The following is a 26875-nucleotide window of genomic DNA, read 5'->3' on the forward strand; positions in this document are numbered from 1 at the left end:
ATGGAGGTTTGAGGACCACCGTAACATTACACTGAAGGTTAATTTTCCACATTGGATATAATGGCTGGACATCAGGAAAAATGTTCACAAAAATAATTGCCCCTCATCTTCTCTTCTCTTCTCTTCTCTTCTCTTCTCTTCTCTTCTCTTCTCTTCTCTTCTCTTCTCTTCTCTTCTCTTCTCTTCTCTTCTCTTCTCTTCTCTTCTCTTCTCTTCTCTTCTCGTCAGTGGATGCTGTGTGTGTCAGTGTTCATCATCACTGCAGTAAGAGAGGCAGCACAGCATCACATGGTCATCGGTCATCCTTCACTCCTTCGGTCCACACTGCGTTTATATCCGCGCATCTCAGCTGGATTACGAGCCGTTTTGCGCTTTTACAGGAGATCGGAGGACATGCACAAGTTCACTGTCATGGTGCCTTTGTTTTTGTTCCTGGTCCTCCGCATTGACGCGTCCATCCCACATCCAACATCCGCGGGTGAGTTGACTGGACAAAAAACTACTCATGTTTACAATACGGCTCAGATTGACACAATGCATCCATAGTTAAAGTTCATGAGGCACATCTGAGATTATCTTCAGTGTTTATTCAAATGTCCTCAGGCATAATTCATGAGGGAGATTTGAATGAGACGTCGGGTTAGCCTATTTTGGGCATATGATGTTATCTGCACCACTTTGCTGTTTTAAATGTTATAGGAATGCATGCTGTTGTGTTTTCATCTTTGATGTTACTGTGAGTTGATTTAGAGGTCCTTGTGCACGAATCAATAGAGACATCAAAACATTGTTATCATCTCCAAGGTTAAACCAGAGACCTGGTGTGTTTTTAATAAACGAATGTGGTGTGATTCTGTTAAATGTCATTCATCTGTTGCTGACCTTTAAAAGGAGACAGACTCAATATAGACAGACACCAGAGTTTGTATTGGAAAGGATCTCGGTTTAGGTCAGTGTTTTTAGTTTCAGTCTCTTGTTTTAAAGTCATACGGGTCATTAATTATTAAATTATTGCGTATAAACTCATCACATTTTGTTCTTCCCAAATGTTCGTCTTCTGGTATACGTCTAAGACACATATTGGTACCTATAGTCCATAAGGTTATTTATATAAAGGTAAAAAATAAAAAAAATGATTAATTTTTGTTGAACCAACTATGACATCATTGCAAGAACCTTTTTAGAGGATGTATGATGTCATCATCCATGTCTACATAAACATGATATTACCTGCATGCCACATGGTAGAACCATTAATAACTGCAATAACCAGGTTTCGTTGAAAATTATACCGTATAGTTATCATGGTAACTTTTTGTGCAAAATATAAGAGTGCTTTGAAGATATTCCTACCAGTGTTTGTTGCCTTATTCATAAATAAAGTTGCTTTTGAACTACAGTCCCCTGTGATCAATGTAGCACAGCAGACACGGCTGACAGTCTCATAGTTGTGAATTTTATTGCCGTGGAAAGCACAAGCATAATACAATCTGAGTTTAAGCCCACTTCAGACCCGTCAGCTCCATCACCTGTGTTTGTTTCTTCACCCGCAATGCTTTCTCTAATTTTCCACCTCGCTTAATCTTTCCCATTTCTGTAGCTTTGGCATTTTGTCTTTTTTAAACATCTCCGCTACACCTTTAAGAGTCAGCAAGTGTATTGTGAAGTTTGGCCCGGCATCTACACCTGTCTAAACACTCATTGTTATACTAAAGATTCCTGTGGTTGAATAATTCAAGTTAATGTTTTAGCAAGGCTGAGGATAACATCCCATATTACAGTGCATTAGCCTAAACAATCATTCAAAGTGCATCGCAAGGTAGACGTTTAACAGTACTGTATGTGTGGATGCTGAGGACACAAGATGACTTGTGCTTTACATAGACAGTGCACTGATTTTATATTTATACCTCTTTATGTTTTGTAGGTGAGGTATGTGAGCCGGTTCCTTGTGAGAACGGTGCCGAGTGTCCCAACACGCCAGGCGATGAAAGTGTTTCTTGTGAGTATGAGTTTGATTCTTAAATAGATATTTTATTGTCTGTTTTGCGTTCATTTCAGTGTTGCGACATCTTTAATACAGTATAGATCGGTTATGGTGTGCTAAGTCTGATGTTTAGTATCAGTTTGTCTTTGAGGATTTCTTAAAGGGGACATATCATGAAAATCTGACTTATTCCATGTTTAAGTGCTATAATTGGGTCCCCAGTGCTTCCGTCAACCTAGAAAATATGAAAAAGATCAACCCAGTAACTTAGTTTTGGTAAACCATTCTCTGCAAACATGTGAAATTTGGCCCCCTTGTGATGTCAGAAGGGGATAGTACCGCCCCTTAATCTGCACTATCCAACATTTTGCTCACTCCTTCAAAGTGGGGACACTGAATATTTATTATACAAATGTAAAAAGTCTTATGAAATGTCCCCTTTAATACTTTTTAACATGACGGTCCTTCAGTGGTCAGCACAGAGAATCCACATTTTAAGCACCATTTTGCTTTCTTTATTTGTGCAATCTTTTTCTTGATTCATAGTTTTAATAATCCAAGAACTTGCTGAATTCTGAGACTTATCTTCTGTTTTTTTAACAGCATCAGGCTGGGAAGAAGCACCTGTAATTGGTGAGTTTATTTAAAACCTCCATTTTGTATATCCAGTAAAAAGTTGACGAGCTTATGACGCATGTGCATAGAGATTTCATATTTGAATATCATACAAGGCAGATGGCTAATGCTCATATTATGAGATGTGAATATCAATTACATCAGCTCGAATTTCCATTCTTTAATACATATTAAACATCTGCTAAACATTAAGGGTCTGAAGACACAGAAAGCAGTGATATATGTAGTGTGTGGTCAAGAATGTTAAATGAATTTCACTTACAGATGCACCTGCTATAAACTGTACTGTGTTTATCTGATTCAGGGCCCTGTCGCCCGAACCCGTGCCACAATGGAGCCGTGTGTGAGATCAGTGAGACGTACCGCGGTGACACTTTTGGTGGATATGTCTGCAGGTGTCCATTTGGCTTTGATGGTGTCCATTGCCAACACAGTAAGAAACTATTTTTACATTGCTGAAAGTAGAGAAATGCTTATATCATTTAAAGGGGACATTTCACAAAACTTCAGAGACTCCAGAGTATGTATGTGAAGTTTAAGCTCAAAATACCAAATAGAAAATGTATTATAGCATTATAAAATTTCCACTTTGTAGGTGTGAGCAAAGTGCCGTTTTTGGGTGTGTCCTTTAAAATGCAAATAAGCTGATCTCTGCACTTAATGGCAATGCTGCAGTTGGATAGTGCTTATTTAGGGGCTGTATTATCCCCTTCTGACATCACAAGGGGAGCCGAATTTCAATTACCTATTTTTTCACCTGATTGCAGAGATTGGTTTACCAAAACTAAATTACTGGGATGTTCTTTTTTACATGTTCTTGGTTGATAGAAGCACTGGGACCCAATTACAACACTTAAACATGGAAAAAAGTCTGATTTTCATGATATGTCCTCTTTAATGTTATGCTGTGTTCAGCTTTTACTTTTGTGTGTTTTCATTTTTGGGTGAACAATCCCTTTAAAATAGAAGATGCATAATATGTTTAAAGCATGATTTCTTTTTCAACTGAGCTTTACATTTGGTTGCGCCCCTAAATGCCAACGCATGAAACAAGAATTCAATCACTCAAAAACAAACCTTTAACAGAAATGAAGGTCATGAAAATCATTCAGTCCCAAACTAATTTTGACCAGTCCAAATCTCACTGTTGATGGTAGATTTTGGAGGTGACAGAAGGTGCAAATAGGTTTGGTTGTCAGCCATTGCAGATAAACTAAAAACTGCTGGCTTTGGCCGATTATTTGTTACAATCTGCAGTATGTTTATTCTCACTTACTGTACATGACGGTCTCAATGGTTTCGTTTGGTCATTTCTGTGATCCATTTGGTTCACATAAAAAAATTAATGTTTTGGTATTGTGTGTTTAGTGAGTGACAAGGATATAATAAACAAAGACCTGTGAAAAGACATTTTAATCTCCGCACTGTGAAGAGCTTGTTTTGATTTTGTGTTATTTTTTATTCCCTGCGGTTACAACAGACCGTCTGCATTATTCATTGCTTTGGGAAAGAGGGGACGCTGCTTTCGATCCACATTCGCACACATCCCTCACTGACCTTCATTCACACCGTCCCCTGAATTGACTTCTAAGCAAAGTCTATAATTAATGTCAGGCTAAAAGTGTGATTTTAAGATAAGAGCTTGAATAACAGATCTACAGGCATTGCTTTTTGGGCTCGGTTGTCATCACCTGCTTACGTGATAATAATTAGACTTCACAGTGTCATTGAACTCCTTGGATCATTTGTCTATGTTATAAAAACACAAAGTCAGTCTTACGATTGGATACGACAGGAACTAAATTTTCCCTTTACAAATTTTGAGGTATCTCAGGTGTCTGTGCCTTCATGATAACAGCTTATTCGTTTCTGAAAGGGGTTTCAAAGTGGTCAAAAGCATTCATTGTTCACTATGTGATTTTTTTTGTCAAATTGAATTGTATGGTTCGAAGCTGTCAGTGCGTTCTGACATTGTACGTGCTTAAACCGGTCTCTGTTCACAGATAGCATTGTATCAGTAAATTGATGGTAATCCTAAAAACTATCTTTACTAAATTACTAGAAAATTACTGTTAAGACTGAAAGCAGCTATTATCAGATATCATTTGATATTTTTACGAATTGCACATACACTGCAAAAAATGATTTTCAAGAAAAAAAATTCTTAGTATTTGTGTCTTGTTTTCAGTTAAATTTTTTAAAAATTCTTAAATTAAAATGCTTTTTCTTGATGAGCAAAATTACCCAAGAAAATAAGTGATTTTGTGCATAAAACAAACAAAAAATCTGCCAATGGGGTAAGCAAATTTTTCTTGAATTTTTCTTGAATTTAGTGTTTAAGAAAATTTTTAAAACTAGTCTAAAAACTAGATTTATTTTCTTGGGTCGTTTTGCTCATCAAGAAAAAGCATCTTAATTTAAGAAAATTTTAGATATTTTTACTGAAAAAAAGACAAAAATACGAAGAATTTTTTTTCTTGAAACTCAATTTTTGTTGTGCAAAAAAATGACTTTCTTACTTAGTAGTTTCGTCTTGTTTTCAGCAAACATATCTAAAAATTCAAAAATTAAGATGTATTTTCTTGATAGGCAAAATGACCTAGGAAAATAAGTCTAGTTTCAGAAAAAAAAAATGTAAGCAAATTTGTGCTTAAAACAAGCAAAAAAATCTGCCAATGTAATAAGAAAAAATTCTTGAAATAAGTGTTTATTAAAAAAGTAAACTTTTTTTCAAGAAAAATTTTCTTATTCCATTGGCTGATTTTTTTGCTTGTTTTAAGCACTAATTTACTTAAAGTTGATATTTTTTGTCTGAAAACTAGACTTATTTTCCTTATCAAGAAAATACATCTTAATTTAAGAATTTTTAGATATTTTTACTGAAAACAAGACAAAAATACTAAATCAGAAAGTCATTTTTTGCAGTGTGGGGATATCATGGGTAAAGAAGGATACACTGAAAATAATTATTCATTGAATATAATACATTTTTTTAAGGTAAGTGGTTGCAATCAATTTATTTAAGCTACATTTAAACAAAATAATTAGTAACGTAAAATAAAATATAAAACTTTTATTTAAATGTAGCTTAAATAAATTGATTGCAACCACTTACTTTAATTTTTTTTTAAATTCAATGAATAATTTTTTTCAGTGTACATCTTGGCATGGCTGAATGTTACACAAACATTGGCTCTGGACTAGAGTTCCAATTTAAGGTACCCCATCCGAAATTACCCAATTCACTTTTTACCCAAACCCGACATGCATAAACATTTTTTTTAAAGAAAGACCTGACCCAAGACAAACCAGAAAAAAATTGGACCCCGAACAAGTGGCAATTTTTGGCCCCGACTGTAAACGGCACCAGTCCCGCATGCACCAGTCAAACTGAAAGAAATGCTGCTCCATTTATTTTCCCTTGTTATTTGACAACAACACCAAGGTAACCACTAAAATGTGCATTAAACAAAATTGATTGACAGTTCTGTCTCAAAGAAAATGAACCTACCGCCAGGCACACAATGTCGCAAGGGCTTTTGGCAAACAGAGGGGCGTTGGAAAAGGACTCGATGCACACATGTGAGATAGTTTAGGTCTTCTCGGGTCTGTTCATAAAATAAATATTTATTTAAAATTACCTGAACCGTGTCCATGACACACGTGAAACTTTTAGACCCAAACCATCTCAGGTCAGACCTTGAGTTTTCAGATCAAAGTGGACCCGTGAAGACCTCTACCTTTGATGTTTTCCTAAAACCGTCCGGAGATTTGGACACAACCACAGCACTCTATCAGAGACCTATGATGTGTGTAGCTCCACTGACTTCATTAACCTACTTGTCCTGGCACAACTAAAGATGCTAAATTTGCAGTTTGCATGTTTTAGAAATGAAATACTGAATGCATCGAATGGCTTCATGGTTTCCCAAACCAATTATAAACTCAAAAACACATACTGTATTAGGTCAGGGGCTGTGTGTTCAACTCTGTTGGGGTTCTGCAGTAACACCACAAATTCAGAGTGACAGCTGACCAACCCCCTTTCGGTTCCTCACACCAATTTGCTTGCTTCACTGCTTGTGCTGTGGCCCCATGAAGAAAATTCAACCAATCAGGACGTGCGTTTCATCTCAACTGACGGAGGTGGTTGGATGCACATGACGGGTATGAACGCCAGCGGTCACCCCCCACTCCGAACCTGCCAAAATAAAAAACAATACATACTGTATTCTTACTGTACGCTATGCATGATTTTACACAGACATTCAATCTGCTCAATGTTCATGATGTTATTCTTTTAAAATAGGTTAGCCATTCATAACAAAAAACATTTACAGACAGAAGCTTAATAAAACAGCTTAAAGCTACATTACCAAAAAACATTTAGTTCCAAGGTTTAGTGCATGGTGGAAAATTGTGCTGTTTAACTTTCCTGGAGCTAATTTATGACAGACATTTATTCAGTCCTATAGTATTAAGTCTTTGTCATGTTAGGTCTTTGTACTCTTGGCATCACCCTGTGAGAGGATCAGCACAATCTAACATCATGACAAAGATCCCAAAATCCCACTTTTGCTCTCTTCAACCATCCGTTCAGATCTCATGAGATGACCTTGGATTTAGACCGTTCCAGTAATCCATGTTGTTGCCCTCCAGTGCTTTTCTACTGTGGTAAACCCAAAGGTGCTATTAATCTCTGCCAGATACCTGGCAAAATGAGACCTAAATTCCTCCGTGCAAATCCGCAAAGTTTTGCTCGGATGACCCCACGGCTTGCTGTCTGTAACAAGTCTCCTGAGTTCCTTTCCAGCAGAATAAAACCAAACCTGAAGCTCAGTGAGACTTTATCATAGAGGTGTGTTTTTTAACGCAGAAAACTGATACAGGACAATCACGATGCCATGGAAGAACCATTTTTGGCTGAATGGTTCCATAAAGAACCTTTACCATATGAAGTTTTATGATTTGTAGTGGAAAAAGGTTCCATAGATTATAAAAAGGTATGAAAGAAATTTCACTAAATGGTTCTTCTGTGACATCACTGTGAAGCACCTTTCAAGCACCATTAATTTTAAAGGGCACATATTACATTTTTACAAGATATAAGTCTGAGGTTTGTCAGTTTCGGCTCAAAATAGTCTACAGATCATTCGTTATAGCACGTCCAAAATACCCCTATTTGGGTGGGAGCAAAAACGCAAAAAGCATTTTTTGTGTGTGTACATAAGAGCTACAGCTTCCCACTCCATTACCAACAGACAGTAACTGTGTTTCCATTACCCTATAAATTACGCAAATTGACATTGCGAAATAAAAATATTCAATTTCAATTTCCCGAAAAACTCGCATATGTGGCAAAAACTTTTATACACTTGAATGTGTGTGTACCTTTAAATGCAAATGAGCTACAGCTTTTCACTCCATTACCAACAGAAATTTAAACTTTATATTGCGCAAATTGACATTAAAAATTAAAAATATGGCCAATGCAAACACATCAAAACTCGCATATGTGGCAAAAAAGTTTATATGCTTGCATGTGTGTGTACCTTTAAATGCAAATGAGCTACAGCTTCTCACTCTATCACCAACATAAAGTAACTGCATTTCCATTACCCTTTAAATTGCGCAAATTGACATTGTGAATAAAAAATACAGCGAGCAAACACATCAATTTTGTGAAAACTCGCATATGTGGCAAAAACTTTTATACACTTGAATGTGTGTGTACCTTTAAATGCAAATGAGCTACAGCTTTTCACTCCATTACCAACAGAAAGTAACTGCGTTTCCATTACCCTTTAAATTGCGCAAATTGACATTGCGAATTAAAAATACGGCCACTGCAAACACATACATTTTGAGAAAACTCGCATATGTGGCAAACATTTTTATACGCTTGCATGTGTGTGTACCTTTAAATGCAAATGAGCTACAGCTTTTCACTCCATTACCAACAGAAAGTAACTGTGTTTCCATTACCCTTTAAATTGCGCAATTTGACATTGTGAATTAAAAATATGGCCAATGCAAACACATCAATTTCGCGAAAACTCGCATATATGGCAAACATTTTTATACGCTTGCATGCGTGTGTACCTTTAAATGCAAATGAGCTACAGCTCCTCACTCCATTACCAACAGACAGTAACTGTGTTTCCATTACCACTAAAATTGCACAAATTGACATTGTGAATTAAAAATACAGCGAGCAAACACATCAATTTTGCGAAAACTCACATATGTGGCAACCATTTTTATACGCTTGTATGTGTGTACACTTAAAATGCAAATGAGCTAAAGCTTCTCACTCCATTACCAACAGAAAGTAACTGCATTTCCATTACCCTTTAAATTGCGCAAATTGACATTGCGAATTAAAAATACGGCCACTGCAAACACATACATTTTGAGAAAACTCGCATATGTGGCAAACATTTTTATACGCTTGCATGTGTGTGTACCTTTAAATGCAAATGAGCTACAGCTTTTCACTCCATTACCAACAGAAAGTAACTGTGTTTCCATTACCCTTTAAATTGCGCAATTTGACATTGTGAATTAAAAATATGGCCAATGCAAACACATCAATTTCGCGAAAACTCGCATATATGGCAAACATTTTTATACGCTTGCATGCGTGTGTACCTTTAAATGCAAATGAGCTACAGCTCCTCACTCCATTACCAACAGACAGTAACTGTGTTTCCATTACCACTAAAATTGCACAAATTGACATTGTGAATTAAAAATACAGCGAGCAAACACATCAATTTTGCGAAAACTCACATATGTGGCAACCATTTTTATACGCTTGCATGTGTGTACACTTAAAATGCAAATGAGCTAAAGCTTCTCACTCCATTACCAACAGAAAGTAACTGCATTTCCATTACCCTTTAAATTGCGCAAATTGACATTGCGAATTAAAAATACGGCCACTGCAAACACATCAATTTTGAGAAAACTCGCATATGTGCCAAAAAAGTTTTTACGCTTGCATGCGTGTGTACCTTTAAATGCAAATGAGCTAAAGCTTCTCACTCCATTACCAACAGAAAGTAACTGCATTTCCATTACCCTTTAAATTGCGCAAATTGACATTGCGAATTAAAAATACGGCCACTGCAAACACATACATTTTGAGAAAACTCGCATATGTGGCAAACATTTTTATACACTTGCATGTGTGTGTACCTTTAAATGCAAATGAGCTACAGCTTTTCACTCCATTACCAACAGAAAGTAACTGTGTTTCCATTACCCTTTAAATTGCGCAATTTGACATTGTGAATTAAAAACATGGCCAATGGAAACACATCAATTTTCGCAAAAACTCCCATATATCGCAAAAAAATTGTTATGGGGCATACACACCAAACGCGAGTTCAACGATTTGTGCGAGTAGATTACATACAAAGTTAATGCAAAGACGTGATCAAATGACGCGGGGCGATGCAAATGACGCGTATTGGGTGGGGCAATTGAGGTCGATGTGATATTAGTAAACTTACCAACATCAGTCAACGTGATGTTTGGAATGACTTATCGCAACTGACTAGTCACATATCATCAGTTAATGGAAACGCAGTCCTTTCGCAATAGTCTTTTGTGGACATTTAGAAATAACGCTAAAGTTTTGCGCAAATCTGTACTGGAAACGCAGCTAATGAGTGCTTTTAGTTAAAAATATATCTGATTTCTGTGAATACGGTCTGGGACAATAGCATCTTCAGCTGCATTTGGCTACAACGTGCAAACAAACACATTTAGAAAAGCTTTTGGGTAAAATAACCAGTCCGTCAGTGGTTGGGTCTTTGTTTGTGTGATGTCACATTAACAAGATAATAAAAACAGCAAGTCTAATGAGACTGCTTTGGTTTAATGGGAATAAAAAAGTAGGAGAGGGTTGGTTTTTTTTATTGTGGGCTGGTTGTGTTCACACACTGCCAACACACATTTATCTTCAAACACCTTGTTATATATAATTTGGCATAATGTGCCCTTTAAGAGTGCATAAAAGACCTGATCTGAGCAATTTCTTCCTCTGGTTATTAGGAATCTGAGACTCCATTTAAACCCTTTTTTCGGAAAATGCATCCAAAAGTTTTCGAATTATCCGTAATTTCTCTCTTGAAAAATCCAGATCATAAGGAGCAAGTGAGAGCAAGCCTCTCTGCCAATTTTACAGAAATTTTCTGGGTGCTGTGTGAATGGGGTTTTAGTCGTATGAGTCATGAAAGAGCAACAATAGGAAATTTTGTTACTGTAGTAAATGAAATAAGCAGTTACATGTTAAACGATATGATGGAGAAGGTCATCATCAATGTGGCAATTTAAGAGATAATGAAAAATTATACCAGACCCTTTGGAGCTTTATCAGGATGAATAATTTAATGCTGAATTAAAATGACTTCCTGCCGATGATTTACGTCTGCTTGTCTTTTCAGATATTAATGAGTGCGAGACGAATCCATGCAAAAACGGAGGCAGCTGTACGGATCTGCGTGCAAACTACACCTGTCAATGCCCAGACGAATACATGGGGAGAAACTGTCAGTACAGTAAGTGAGAATAAGCTTCATCGCCTCATTTAATTAAAGCCAACCCCTTAAATATTCATTAGCATACACAACAAACTATAACCATATTCAAACTATAACTTTTGGATGAAAGCCACTACCTTTGTCACTACCTTTGTCATGCCCATACACCTAAATAATACATTTCTTTGGCAAAAATATATTTTATATATATGCTAAATACATTTTGTAAAAGGAAAAGCTTAATTAAATATATTTTTACATTTAAAAATATATTTAGTTTTAACCTTCATATATTAACATATATTTCAAATGTATTTTCGGGGCAAAAAATACATTTCTAATTTTACAACACAAATTTTTTTTTCTGGCCAAAATATATAAAGTAAAAAATGTATAACAATATATTAAATTATAAGTATATTTTTAACATATAAAATTTTTCTTCCAATGCGACAACATAAATATAAATAATTTTAAATATATATATTTTGGCCAAAGACAATTTTAATACATATTTTTTAGCCATTTTTTATATATTTTAAAATATATTTATTTATATATATTTTTTGCCGTATGGGACACGTTTAGTTGAAAAAACTGATTCGGTTTTGCTTATTTTTCTCCATACTACACATTTTCTATTCGTATATGTGCAATATAACTCCTCATTGATGCACGAGCTACAATTCAATAGAGAATAAAGATTCAGAAAAGATGCTCGCATCTGTGTCTTACATCTATGAACGTACAATTGAATTAGTTGAAGATTGCCGTCATGCACTCTCAGTTACACGGCTCTCAGAGGAGCTTATATCAAGTTACACCCCTCGATAAGCTTTGATTTGCGATCATGTTGTCTAAACAACCGAATAAGAGCTCCCTGCGAACCAGTCTCCAGCTTCTCTTCATATCTCCCTGATGTTACGATCGATAGGTGGGGAGCTTCGAGCTGTGTTAATGTTGTCCCCTGAGTCTCGGCGAGCATGCGCCACCTCTCCAGATAGAAAAAGGTGTGACTGCAGGGACACCAGGGAAGATATTTCAGTTTTGGAGAGTGAAGTCTGCATATCTCGGTGTGACAGCGAGAACGCATTACTCATCGATGAATGCATGATGTGGGATGCAGAGGTGTCAACCTGACAGATGTTTTTGAGGACATTTTGATGAAAAGCTATGTTGATATTCGGCCTGTGATGAGGACCTGTGAATACGAGACCGACAAGTTCAACTGTCCACACAAGCTCAACAAATGTTGAGGATTGTTAAGTCATAAGGAATATTGTTTCTGTGTTCAAGCCTTCACTCATTTTAATAGTGGATATTGTTTAAACAGCCTTAATTGAGCACTTTTTTATTCATATCACGCATTTAAGTGAAAATTTTATAAACTCACATTGCTGTCTCCCGGCTCATGGAATCACAGACAGCGAGATATTATTTATTCATAAAAAAATTCTTAAAATAAAAAAATGTTAGGGAAACGCTTTCGGACACACTTCAAAGGCAGGGTTTTTGAACTACAATACTAATTTCTCGCTAGAAATGCAATTAAAAGGTGTAAAAAGTGAAAATGTACATTTATTTACATTTATTAATTTGTGCTCCAGCCGCTTTCTTGGCCGCCATTTAATTTTTATCGAACTCGACCAGGCTCGACCCATCACATTCTCCATGCAGGCACACGCATAGAATTGTGGGATAAGATCTCAGGAGTCAGGAAGTAAACCTAACATTGGATTCAGATACCTTTGAATGCCTGATACCTTCCTGCCTTGAAATGCTGCCGCAGAAGGCAGCAATTTATGGGGCATACACACCAAACGCGAGTTCAACGATTTGCGCGAGTAGATTACATACAAAGTCAATGCAAAGACGTGATCAGACGCGTCCTTGCGTGGGGCGATGCGAATGATGCGAATTGGGCGGCGTGATTTCCACGAAAACATTTCGCCTCAAACACGCCTTCACGCAAGTCGAAAATATTCAATTCAAGCGAAAAATTTGCATGACACAAAGTTAAATCAAGCGAGTAATCTAGAGCGAGCAACACGATGCTACATGTTGGGTGTGTATGAGCATTAGAATTTTCGGACGCAGCCATTATATACGTAGACGCCTCATGACGTGTTGGAACGTGGTGTGCCACATACATCTTGAAAAGTGAAGCTGCTGGCTCTTTGATCGCCCCCTGGTGGCTGGCTGCAGTACAAGTCATAAACCCCACCCTCTCCATGCAAACGAATGGGACTCGGCTCTTAATAAAAAAAATATTTACACTTCCAATAAAATATTCAGAAAGATGGTTTTGGTCCTTTGAGGTAGTTTTTATCACGCTGATATATGTTCAATTGTTCATTTTTGTGATAAGTTTCATTTTAGCTAGTAATTTGAAGATAAAGAAACAGGGCATGTTGTTATGATTGGCGTTGTTGAAGTGGGTGCGCGAAACTAACGTTTTTACGTAACATGGCAGCGCGAATGGTCGGACATTTTTGGCTTCAATTCACTACAATGGAAGGAAGCGACATCGCGTCGTCCATCTTTTTTTACAGTCTATGGCTGGAACGTAATCCTGCGTCGCCGCCATATTGGTCGGGTCTCCTCACTCTATGCCATAGATATGTAAACTAGATATCGCCTTGGGGTTCAAAGCATGCGTCAAAACCGTCGCCATCTTGGAACAGGGGTCTTGTCATAGGAAGTAGCTGCTATCTCCACCTGTACTTCAATTCATGGACGATGCCAGGCTTTTGCGCTGCGTATGGATGTTAGGCCTACTAGCACTATGCATTATAGTTAGAAAAAGTAGATTTTCATAATATCAAAACTTTAATTTTTTTCTGGACTTAATGCTAAATTCATGTCTGACCGTTTGAACGAACCCCCCCAAAAAACCTTGAAAACCGCATTCATGATGATTTATGGTGATTTTATTTCCATCACACCATTGCCAACAATGACGCTGATGAAGGGCTCCTCTGTTTCAAGATGGCGGTTCTATTTGACAAATTCGTTCCAATGAAATGCCGTAGCCAAGGCGACATCTGTGTACATATCTATGACTCTATGCTAGCACCAGAGTTAATGGAAAGTGAGCAACTATGGTTTTGTAACTCAGCAACTTTGTCCCGCCTCTTTGCCAATTTTTGGATATCCGCGAGAGATGCGCGGCCAAGATGGCGATGGCAGGCAACGCCTAATATTGGCTTAAAAAAACATCTATACCGACTTTGGGTGACGTCACGGACACTATGTCCATCTATATTACAGTCTATGGTAGGGATCGACCTATATGGATTTTTTTTTTGTCACATGACCTGCAATCGCTTGCGGCTTCCAGCACTCTGTCTGTAAATAATGCTGGAAAAAATCGGCGAACAAAGCAGCCACGTATCGGCCGATGCCGATACACATAAAACTCGCAAAAATCGGCTCGATATATCGGCCGGCCGATATAATGGTCTATCACTAGTCTATGGTTATAATAACACAGTTTTAAATGCCCTCCTGAATGATCGAAATATATAATGCACTGTAAAATAAAAAGTATTTGTTAAATGCATAAAGTTTTATTAAAATCTAAATATTAAAATGAAAATCTCTGGGTTTACCTCATCTTGCATCTTTTTGTCTGTTGTCTCAGAATGTACCGGACCTTTAGGGATGGAAGGAGGGATCATTTCGAATCAGCAGATAACGGCGTCCTCCACACATCGCCCTCTGTTCGGCCTGCAGAAGTGGTTTCCGTACTTTGCCCGACTTAACAAGAAAGGTCTCGTCAATGCCTGGAGCGCAGCCGAAAGCGATCGATATCCGTGGATTCAGGTAAATAGACCTCGTTTGGACTGCATTATCCTGTCAATCTTTTTCATTCAAAGTCGACATGAAATTGAACACAACATTTGTGTCCATTCACTCTCTGCTATTGTGAATCATCGGTGCATGTTATTCTGCGCTTTATACAAAGTGACTCACAGACAGTGCATCACAAGCTATACATTTTATCAGTATCAAACCCATGACCTTTCTTTTGCTACACAAACTGTGGTTAGTTGAATTTTCAGTTTAGATTTTTTCTTGGGCCATCATTGTCTCCGCCACAGCAGGTTCTGACGGGGATAAATTATCGCCCCACACCCCACAGGACTTCATTCATTCATCTCATGAGCTGAGGTGGTTGATTTTGTGCTGTCCTCTCGCAGATAAATCTTCAGCGCAGGATGAGGGTGACCGGACTCATAACGCAAGGAGCCAAGCGAATCGGGAGTCCAGAGTATGTGAAGTCATATAAAGTAGCATGCAGTGAAGATGGAAAGGCCTGGAGCATGTTTAAAGTCAAGGGCACGGATGAGGACATGGTAAGAGGGGACACAGCGTTCGTTCCGGATGGGATGAGAGAGCCTGTGGGGATCATTTTAAATTAAGAAACTGATTTTTTATTATTAGACTATTCTCATCTCTTTAAAATATAGGTCTTTTCAGGCTGTATGGCTCCAAACAAAACCTTTTATATCCACGTTCTGTTTTGCAAAAGGTTCTATAAAATCTATTATTAACCTGTTTGTAAATGATCACAAAATCTTATAAGTGACCCTGAATCACAAAACCAGTCATAATTCACACGGGTATATAGCCAACAATACATTGTATAGGTCAAAATGATATAAATTTTTCTTTTATGCCAAAAATCACATTAAATAGATCAATGCAGATTTGTGATGTTTCTTTGTATTTTTATATACAGATATTCACTGGAAACACTGATAACAGCGGCCCATCTGCCAACTCATTCAGTCCACCGATCGAAGCGCAGTACATTCGCATTTACCCACAAGTCTGCAGAAAACACTGCACGCTGCGCATGGAGCTGCTTGGCTGTGAACTGACAGGTCTGAGTCTTTTTATATTTATAGTCTTTTCTATCAAAGACAAAGGTGAGAATTGAAGAGCTGAGATACAAACGGCGCTAAGCGCCACATATGTCAAAAATGAGATAATGAGTGCGTTTACATGCACAGAATAATCTCATGGAAATTTGTTTTATTGACATGATTTTCCGCTGTTTTTCGTGCCACTGGAGCATGAATGTCTTTTGCATGTCACAAATTTCTATATATAGGCACGACTTTCTTTATCGTGTCATTTTATATTTAGTTTTTCTCATTGTTTTTTCCTATTTTTTTTACCTTTCTGTGACATCCTATCCCAAACCCCAACTCCGAGAATAGTTTTAAAAGCGGAAAAAAAACATGTTGAAACCAATGCATAAAATTACATCCTAACGCAAACCCCGCATCTAACCCCAAGCGACAACATTTTAAAAATAGTAAAAAACAATGAGAAAAAAAATAAAATGACATGAAAGTCGTGCCACAGACACGCAAAAAAATATTAATAGAAATTCATGCTAAGTGACACGAAAAAGACTTTTGTGCTCCGGTGGCACGAAAAACTGTGTAAAATCTTGTCAATTACACAAATAAATTAATAAATCAAATATTTCGTGACTATAACACAACTTGCCTGCAGATAACTATAAAAAATCAGCTTATTATAGAAACCTGTTTTCATGAAATTACATGTAAATCAATAAACAGGCTATGCATAAAACTGTATTTACATGGGATTTGTCAGGTTTTTCGCAAGCAGTGACGTCACTGCCTATAGTATTGTACATGTATTCGTTCAAAAAGCCGACGGGAAATCTGTCTTAGGTTATACTGCTGTATCTCTTCTCAAGTTGAGCGCAGACTTTTATGCGTTACTTTGCGCTTACTTCCATGCAGACACATGCGCATATGAACAAAACTGCGAGAAAGCCGTTAAGGGGTTTACATGCAACGCGAAATCGGGGTAAAAAGCAAAAAAAAACTACCTGTGCTGATCGTTTTTTACTTAAGCCGTTTACGGGCTTTTCCCGATAAAAGAAAATCATTTTAAGTGTTTACATTACCCCACACACTTTCAGTTTATTAAGCATAATCGGCGTAAGACTGCATGTAAACACAATTAATGTTATTTACCAAATGCTCTTGGCCCGCGTATAAAAACGTGTGGAAAACGCTAGGCGCGTAGTTTCTTGTCACATGACCCGCGGTGCGCTTGCGGCATTCTGAAAAGTTGTGATGTTTTTAACTTGATGCGGTGTTGACGCACCTGGAAAAAGAGCGTGTTGCGTCGCTTCCATTATGAGTGCGCATAACGCACGCCTACATTTGAAATAACGAAATTGAGCGCGCAAAATACACGATATATGAATGGCCCCTTATACAGTTATTAAATACTTTAGCTTCAAATTTACTTAATCCCGCCCACAGGCCATTCATAAATACCACTTTGTTTGGCAAAATCCATTAAGAGTTTGCTAAAAAAAATGCTAATTTACCAGAAAACGTAAGACGCATTGACACGTAGAGGTTTTTTATCCAAGCTCTTCAATTACATCCAGAGTTTTTTATTGTTTTTCCAAGGATGCTCGGAGCCCATGGGAATGAAAAACGGACACATTCAGGACCATCAGATCACCTCCTCCAGTGTGTTTCATACCCTAAACATGGACATGTTCTCCTGGGAACCCTCCAAGGCCAGACTGGACAAACAGGGCAAGGTCAACGCTTGGACTTCAGCTTACAACGACCAATCGCAGTGGCTGCAGGTGAGACACAAATGAAAGTAAACAAGGTACAGTGGAATAACAGTACCTTCATTGACGTCCTGATGTTAAATCTTTGAAATTGTACGGTATGCCAAAGACAATTTCACAAAAGTCATTTCAGCCTATAAAATCATTTAGTGATACAATTATTACACAAATATATATATATATATATATATATATATATATATATATATTAGGGCCGGGACTCGATTAAAAAAATTAATCTAATTAATTAGAGGCTTTGTAATTAATTAATCTAAATTAATCGCATTTTAATCTCATATAAATATTTGACCTGAGAACATTAAGAAGTATTTTTACATGGATTTTTATGAATAATGACTGAATACATAAGCTTAACAAAATATTGTTTATTTTTGTTCAACCAAGTCGTTGTACCCGGAGTCCACGCTAGCTGCTGTATGTTTTGCATTGAGATGATACTTGAGGCTCGATGTGCTGCGGTGATATGTGAATTCCTTGTTGCATATCTTACACACAACCATGCTCTTATCGACGCTTACCAGTGATGCGCGGGTCAATGTATAAACAACCCGCCCGCAAATCGGACCGCAAAGAAAATATATACCCGACCCGCTTCCTGGCCCGCATTTCTTAAAGTAGTTTGTTTAATATTGCAGGGTTCGGGACTTCTCAGGTTTTGACTGTCTGTGTTCTGGTACCTATGTGCGCGGATGCCCCACCTCGCGTATAAAAACAACAAAACATAATATACTATAGGCCTATAGCCTATATTAAAATTAAAATATATAAAAATGTGCATAATATATTTTTTAAGTTGGTTGCACATCGTTTATAAGTTTCTTAAGTGAGATTCGGATGTGAAAAGCGCTGCATAATGTACGCGCCTTTAGTGTTACCATTGAAACTTAACTAAATTAAAAAAATAAGAGGTGATATATAGCTTTAGCCTACATAAATGCTTATTGCTTTAATGTTGCGAGTTCCTCTTCGACTTTTCTTGCTGTTATGTTTATAATAGTTCATTGTTCAGAGTTCATATTGATGATCTTATAGTCAATTTAAAAATGCTCTTACAAACTGACTCTATTCGTTTAACTTTTTTCCTTTACCTGCCGTCGCTGTTCTCTGTGCGTGTCCTCCGTCAAAGTAGCCTATTAAAATTAATATGAAGTTGATTTTTAAAAGTCTTAAGCACACCGCAAATCAAACGTGCTGCTACAGTATGCTCTAAATGCGCGTGTAAATTTAATTTCTGGGCACTGCCAGGCTGATTTTTTGAAAAGTAAGTGATATAGGCTACTCACTGCATGTTTTGGCATTCGGTAGCATATGCATCAATGAGATGCAAGGTGTTGCTTTTAATGTTCTTTTTAATTTATATTCACAAAACCTAACAACAAAACATTGTTTATAATTACGAGACAAATTATTTGAAACGAAATTCGTTTTAAAGTAGCAAACAAAACTTAAATTAAACTCGTAATAAACTAATTAAATTGAAACAAAACAACATTACAACAATATTTAAACCCAACAATACTCAAACATTAACATATAACAGACATTACGATACATGTTAAAATAATCTGTAGTTTGTTGGTAGATGTTTATTGGTCAAAACCTGCGTTGCAAACCTCCATTTACCAGAATAAATCATTTTTACTTTGAAATTGATGCGTTGTCACGTTAAAATCAGCTGTTCGTTTAGGTTCCGTCTACTTTTATTCACACTGCATCACAACCCCGGAGTTCTCGAACTAAAACAGGGTCTGCAGCATTTACGAATGACTCTATTAATAAGTGCGATTAAAATGCGTTAAAATGTTTAACGCGTTATTTTTTGTGTAATTAATTAATCTTAATTAACGCGTTAAAGTCCCGGCCCTAATATATATATATATATATATATATATATATATAAAGATTTTTGGGGGGGTGTTAGGTTTGCCACAATATTAAACCATTGCAATAAATGCAACCCCTGACTTTTCATGGCACTTGGAAAACATTTATCCTCATGCAATCGATAGATTTATCTTTCATTTTACCCATAATCCTCCATGCACACGCGTCTCTAGGTCAACATGAGGTTAAACTTCACCTCAATGTCACTAACATCACAAATCAAACTGTTAATGTTTTCATTGCTGGTATAAAAACCATTAAACTGAACATGTTTTTAGATTTGAGGGCTGTTATGTCTTTAAATAGACTACCAAGGTCAACAAATTGGATCCGGGAGACCAACCTAATATATGTATCACATTACACCTGCATGCTCGCAAAGCTGAGCTCAGCCAATCAGAGTCTCCTATGAGATTGCACAACTGCTATGAATGCTTCTCACGTAAGTTCAGGTCAGGATACACAACACGAGTCCTCATGAAATAATCATACAGAAGCAGGGAAAGCGAGAAATAGGAAGTATGAATTACTTAAAATATGGGATATTTACAGAAACATTAAAGGATTCACGTTTAATTCACAGTTTAGGATCAGGATTAGTTGCGTTGTGAGTGATGGTGATGAACATCATATGAAGGTCCTCACTGTAGAGAAGAGAGCTGTGATTTACTGTGACGTTCATCACCTAGCACTAAATTCAGGAGGTATTAAAGCGACAAGAGCCTGAGGGAAGGTGCCACCAAAGCAGGTTTAAGATTTGTTTGGCCATCAAACACCTCTTTGGTCGATCGCAGAGGTATAACCTACTTTAAAATGACACTTTCATGTCTACACTGCAATCGCAGTGTCTCAGTTTCTATTTCTGACATGCTTCACAAACACTTCATTTCTTCTGTACAGGTCTTATTTGACTCAAGTCACACAATCAATAGTTTAATTTTGACAGTGTAGAAAGTCCAAAAGCAAACGTTATCATTCATGCATCTGACAGATTGCTTTTATCCAAGGGCCTTGCAGTGCATTCAAGCTATACATTTTTTATCAGTCTGTGTTCCCTGGGGATCGATCCCATGACCTTTGTGTTACTAATGCAATGCTCTACCAAGTGAGCTACAGGAACACTAGTTGTCCCAGTTTAGTGAAATGTTAATATCATACCGTCTCTCTCCCTTTCACAGGTAGACTTGCTGATTCCCACTAAAATCACAGGAATTATAACCCAGGGAGCTAAAGACTTTGGGCGTGTACAGTTCGTTGGTTCTTATAAACTGGCATTCAGTAATGATGGAGAGCGCTGGTTCATATATCAGGATGAGAAACAGCGGAAGGACAAGGTGGGACCATTTGATTTATCCAGCACTTTGCAGCGCATGTCGACATACCTACTTCCAGTAAATTTACAACGGCAGCCATATTCTCCCAGCAAAACATCAGGAGCAAAAATTGAGGAGCTTAGATCCAAAAGGCGCTAAACACCTCCTACGTCAAAAAAGAAATAACCAATTATAACCAAATGCTCTCGGCACGTATCATACGTTCTTAATACTTAAAGCTCACGTAACACACGCTGTTTCTGCATATGTGAAGTTAATCTTGATTACCTATAGAGTAGTATTATCTCCGAAGAGTCTTATCAGATTTATAAAATACAGATCAACTTTACAGATTCTTTCCGATGACGCACAGGAAACTGTCGGGAGGAGGAGTCACGAGCTGCGGGAGGAGCGAGTCACGAGTCATGCAACACTATACACTAGATAACTTATGATTCACAACATGTTTGTTCCGTTTACATTAATATGCACTTACGCGGCAATTTCCAACAAAACATAGAAGTTTTACTTACTGCATGCAACTCCTGAACCGGTTGGGACTTTTCAACGAAATCCAGCGTTAAACAAACACACGCAAAACTCCACTGCTACCCGGGATAAACAAACTTTATCCACTGTTTCTATCCACTTTCTTCTCCTTACTTACAAAAACACACTTTCTTCTTTCGTGCCATTGTTGAGTTTGATATAAAACAAAGCTGTCACCTGAAGTGATGCCTGCGACTTCTAGCGTCCTCGGTTCTTGCTCTCCCGCTGATTGACGTGTGGGTGTGCTTTTCTGGGGGAAGTGCCCATAAAAAAAAATGATACGTTACGTCTACTCATATAAGATGTACCCGTGTTTTAAAACTTTTTTTAACTTTGAAACAATTAAAAAATGTAATTGAAAATGTTTATTCAATACTTTCACTTCAAATCTGCTTAATCTTGACCTCCGATCCATTAGGAGTCTGATAAAAAAAATGCTCATTATAAGACAACATTTCAGATGCACTTGGTTTTCCATCTGAGCTCTTCAATTAATATTTGCATTAACCGCAGTCAGCAACTGATAAAATGACAGAAAGATTCATATTAGTTCATTTACAGTATGATAATAATATAAAACAAAAAAAAATTAAATGAAATGTTAATAAATATAATTGTAAATTAGATATGAAGTATGTTTTATGATATGTTTATGTTAATTATTTAATAATAAAATTTACTATAAAATTAGTAATATACTTCACATTTGTTTAAAATATATTTTTTTACCTTTTATAAGGATTTTAAAAGTTTTCTATAAAAATGAATTCATTTTAATAAGTAAAATATACTGCCACCCACTCCCAGACATAATAAAAGACGACATCAGCAGGAGCCAAGAGAAAATGTGAAGCTCTCAGCATTTTGAGACAATCTTCAACCTCTAGCTGAAGTTATCACCTCCCTGCTTCCCGGCCAAATTGGCGGCCAAAAGCTTTTCTCAGCATGTAAACTCCAGCAAGAATCCATCTATGAGGGAGAAGTGCTGTCTGCAGAGTCAAACATCATAATTTTTACTCGTATATATTTATATAGGGTTGGGAAACCTGTGCTGAAATAATGCATTAAATCGTGGCTTGCTGGAATCACAGCTTGCAATTTTTACCTAGTGGATAACAAAAGGCCAAAAAATTTCATAGACTGACAGTGATGGACAGACCCAGAACTAGCAACCACTTACAACACTTACAGTACAGAAGCCTCAGGAATGTGTGGTTTGGGCAGACACGAGTCAACAACACATTTGCTAAATGAAAATGAAGGCGAAGATCTTTTCGCAATTACATGCACATTTTGTAACACTTCCCACAGTAAATAATACACACACGGGGCCTTATTTGAAGCGCACAGATTTGATCGTGGGTACGCAGAAATCCACGCCAACAGTCATATTTTTAAAACACTCTTTGAAAAGTTGTGGAAAAGTGCATATAGCGCCCCATCAGGGTATGAGCAGACATATGCACGTTTGCTTGTTTAAGTGCTGCAGATTTTTGGAAAATAAGTCTTTCTTGCCACTCGCAGGATTTGGATTTTGTCAGGCACTCTTTATATGTAAATGACATTAATCAGGCATTGTGTACGTAAGGCAGAGATCTGAAACTGTTTAGCTTCGCACTAATTCAAGATCATTCACGATTTATACAGTAGATTGTCTGAAAGTGATCCAATGTGCGTTTTTTGTGAATATTGTATGTTTATTGTATCACACGTACGCACTTTGAGAAATGATCGTAAGATTAAATTTAGGATGATGTCTATGCAGCACTTTTATAGATTTGACATGTGAACGTGATCTGTACGCACGTTTTCTCTGCGTACTGTATGTTCACTGTATCACACGTACGCACTTTGAGAAATGATCGTAAGATCAAATTTAGGACGGTGCCTACGCAACACTTTTATAGGTTTCACATGTGAAAGGGATCCGTACGCACGTTTTCTGTGCGTACTGTATGTTTATTGTATCACACGTACGCACTTTGAGAAATGATCGTAAGATTAAATTTAGGATGATGTCTACGCAGCACTTTTATAGATTTGACATGTGAACGTGATCTGTACGCACGTTTTCTCTGCGTACTGTATGTTCACTGTATCACACGTACGCACTTTGAGAAATGATCGTAAGATCAAATTTAGGACGGTGCCTACGCAACACTTTTATAGGTTTCACATGTGAAAGGGATCCGTACGCACGTTTTCTGTGCGTACTGTATGTTTATTGTATCACACGTACGCACTTTGAGAAATGATCGTAAGATTAAATTTAGGACGATGTCTACGCAGCACTTTTATAGATTTGACATGTGAACGTGATCCGTAGGCACGTTTTCTGTGCGTGCTGTTTGTTTATTGTATCACACGTACGCACTTTGAGAAATGATCGTAAGATTAAATTTAGGATGATGTCTACGCAGCACTTTTATAGATTTGACATGTGAACGTGATCTGTACGCACGTTTTCTCTGCGTACTGTATGTTTATTGTATCACACGTACGCACTTTGAGAAATGATCGTAAGATTAAATTTAGGATGATGTCTACGCAGCACTTTTATAGATTTGACATGTGAACGTGATCTGTACGCACGTTTTCTCTGCGTACTGTATGTTCACTGTATCACACGTACGCACTTTGAGAAATGATCGTAAGATCAAATTTAGGACGGTGCCTACGCAACACTTTTATAGGTTTCACATGTGAAAGGGATCCGTACGCACGTTTTCTGTGCGTGCTGTTTGTTTATTGTATCACACGTACGCACTTTGAGAAATGATCGTAAGATTAAATTTAGGACGATGTCTACGCAGCACTTTTATAGATTTGACATGTGAACGTGATCCGTAGGCACGTTTTCTGTGCGTGCTGTTTGTTTATTGTATCACACGTACGCACTTTGAGAAATTATCGTAAGATTAAATTTAGGACCGTGTCTACGCAGCGCTTTTATAAATTTCACATGTGAAAGTGATCCGTACGTGCGTTTTCTGTGCGTATGGTATGTTCATTGTATCACACGTACGTACTTTGAGAAATGATCGTATTGTAAAAAAACATCGCATGCACTACGTGACAATATATCGCATTATACTACATTATCGATTTTCCGTCACCTAGCTATGTTGCATGTTTGATTCTGCAAATGTTAATTATCATACTTTAAGCAGAAAGTGTTATTTCACATTTTCAATCAAATTCTGTAAATGCCAGTATAAAATGGTTTATTTCATTAAACGCACTAAAAAATGAAAGGTCAAGTTGAGTGCAGTGCATTGTGGGAGACAATATTTCACGCAGTTTGTACAATGGACTTTGGCAAACAATTTAAACTTAAATTTACTTGCATAAGGTAATTTTGAACATGTGTCAGTCTTCTAAACACACACAGTGAAGTCATTAAATTTGTGTTGGATTTTGTTAGTGGTCCAGGGAGGGTAATGTACTCACTGTTAATGAGAGATATTTTACTCCAGAATAACACTGAATAGATTCTCTCAGCGGACCAATCTGTGAACATCGTCCTTTATCAAGCGCTATTAAAAGACCACAGGTTAAAAGTGTATGACAGGCTCTAATCCAGCTATACACAACCTAATTTACCACCCATACAGAACATGACCATACTTTCATGAAACAGATTTTTTTTAATACCACAATGTATTTTTTTGTTATTGACAGATCTTCCAAGGAAACTTTGACAACGAAACGCACAGAAAGAACGAGATAGATCCGCCAATCTTCGCCCGATTCGTACGGATCGTCCCGTGGTCATGGTACGGACGCATCACAATGCGGGTGGAGCTTCTGGGATGTCCAGAAGAACAGTGAAATGTTCTTCACTTTATGATGGACTGTCATATTTTAAACATTTTTAATGCTGATTCAATAAGCTTGGTCTTTGATTAGTAAGTAAATGATCTTTTGATTACATTTTATGAGGATTGTAATGATTTTTTGCGCTGTAAATTGTCAGGATGCTTTACAAATGTCGAAGTACTGCTGCTGTCAGGTCTAAGATCTCCTGTTAGGATAGTGTATGATTTTTTTTATTTAAAAGGTTGTGAGAAGGTGAAATTTTCGGTATATAGTAAACGTCTTTTTTAATTGAAATCTAAAAAGATTGGAAGGTACATACATTTGTGAGAAGACGTACAGTATAACTTATATGTATAATATGGCTTTCACATACAGTATTGCTAAGTGAATACATACATTATTATCAATAAATAAATTAATAATTTCTTATCATGAATGATCAGGTCCACATTATTCCCTAAAAAATGTTTGTTCTTATAAACTTTCATCAAATTTTAATAACTTTGTTCTTCTAGAATGACTTTTCTTTCGCCTGATGTCAATATGCTAATCGACAAGTTCTTGAAAGACACAGCTGCACAATTTGGAAATAAATAATAATTGGGAATAATCCACTTTCATGATAAAATTAAGTCCAGTCCCATATTTTAGCCCTGTCCCAAATGGCACCGTAAACATATAAGTGCAGGCTCAGGTGCATATCAACTGAAAAGGGGGCGCTCATGAGCACCCTTTTAAAACCTAAAATGGCCCTGTCCCAAATGGCACACTCCAGACTTCTTCAGAGTCCACACTTTGATGACATCATGTAGTTCAGACCTTAGGGAACCTTGACACGAGTCCACGAGTCGTATTTTGGGACGGACTCGAGCGTCACGCCGGAAATAGGAAGAGAAGTTGCCCATCAGTGTGAACTCCTCCCTTCTGTCGTCTGATTCGTCTGATTGCTCAAGTTACTTTTTTACCTACTTCTTTTTTTAGAAAATGCTTTCTTAGAAACATAGCTACATATTTTATTATATATCAAAGGACAGTTGAGTCATTAAACAGACCTAAGTACACTGCAAAAAATGATTAAAAAAAAAAAAATCTTTTCAGTACAAATATCTAAAAATTCTTTCAATTAAGATGTTTTTTCTTGATGAGCAAAACGACTCAAGAAAATAAGTCCAAAAATATCAAATTTAAGTGATTTTGTGCATAAAACAAGCAAAAAATCTGCCAATGGGGTAAGCAAAAAAATCTTGAACATTTTGCTTAAACACTAAATTCAAGAAAAATGTAAATAAAATTTGCTTACCCAATTTTCAAATTTTTTAACTTGTTTTGTGCACAAAATAGCTTAAATTTGATTTTTTGGTCTAAAAACTAGACTTATTTTCCTGGGTCGTTTTGCTCATCAAGATAAAGCATTTTAATTTAAGAATATTTTTACTGAAAACAAGACAAAAATACTAAGAATTTTTTTCTTGAA

At 36.9% G+C, this 26875-nt stretch overlaps 1 protein-coding gene and 1 long non-coding RNA gene across 2 annotated transcripts in view; one reads left to right on the plus strand and one right to left on the minus strand.

The window, feature by feature from the left end:
* The first annotated feature begins 204 nt into the window (after positions 1–204).
* Positions 205–25833, plus strand: edil3b (EGF-like repeats and discoidin I-like domains 3b). The gene is made up of 11 exons (XM_065262270.1): positions 205–478; positions 1928–2002; positions 2591–2620; positions 2928–3056; positions 11077–11190; positions 14816–14997; positions 15375–15530; positions 15917–16061; positions 17643–17827; positions 20899–21054; positions 25264–25833. The coding sequence occupies exons 1-11, from the start codon at positions 232–234 to the stop codon at positions 25411–25413; spliced, it is 1569 nt and encodes a 522-aa protein (XP_065118342.1). The 5' UTR covers positions 205–231; the 3' UTR covers positions 25414–25833.
* LOC135744279 (uncharacterized) overlaps positions 6031–26875 on the minus strand; it is a 48074-nt gene continuing 27229 nt past the window's right edge. Inside the window, exon 3 of the long non-coding RNA XR_010530708.2 lies at positions 6031–6824. This is a non-coding gene — a long non-coding RNA (uncharacterized lncRNA). The remainder of the gene's footprint in view (positions 6825–26875) is intronic.

This window comes from Paramisgurnus dabryanus, chromosome 10 (genome assembly GCF_030506205.2).
Source record: "Paramisgurnus dabryanus chromosome 10, PD_genome_1.1, whole genome shotgun sequence".
Taxonomy (NCBI): domain Eukaryota; kingdom Metazoa; phylum Chordata; class Actinopteri; order Cypriniformes; family Cobitidae; genus Paramisgurnus; species Paramisgurnus dabryanus.

Coding starts and splice junctions, on each gene's coding strand:
- edil3b (XM_065262270.1), top strand. CDS start 232: ATGCTGTGTGTGTCAGTGTTCATCATCACTGCAGTAAGAGAGGCAGCA. Junction 2,003..2,590: donor AGGCGATGAAAGTGTTTCTT/GTGAGTATGAGT, acceptor TTTTTTTAACAG/CATCAGGCTGGGAAGAAGCA. Junction 15,531..15,916: donor AGGGCACGGATGAGGACATG/GTAAGAGGGGAC, acceptor TTTTATATACAG/ATATTCACTGGAAACACTGA.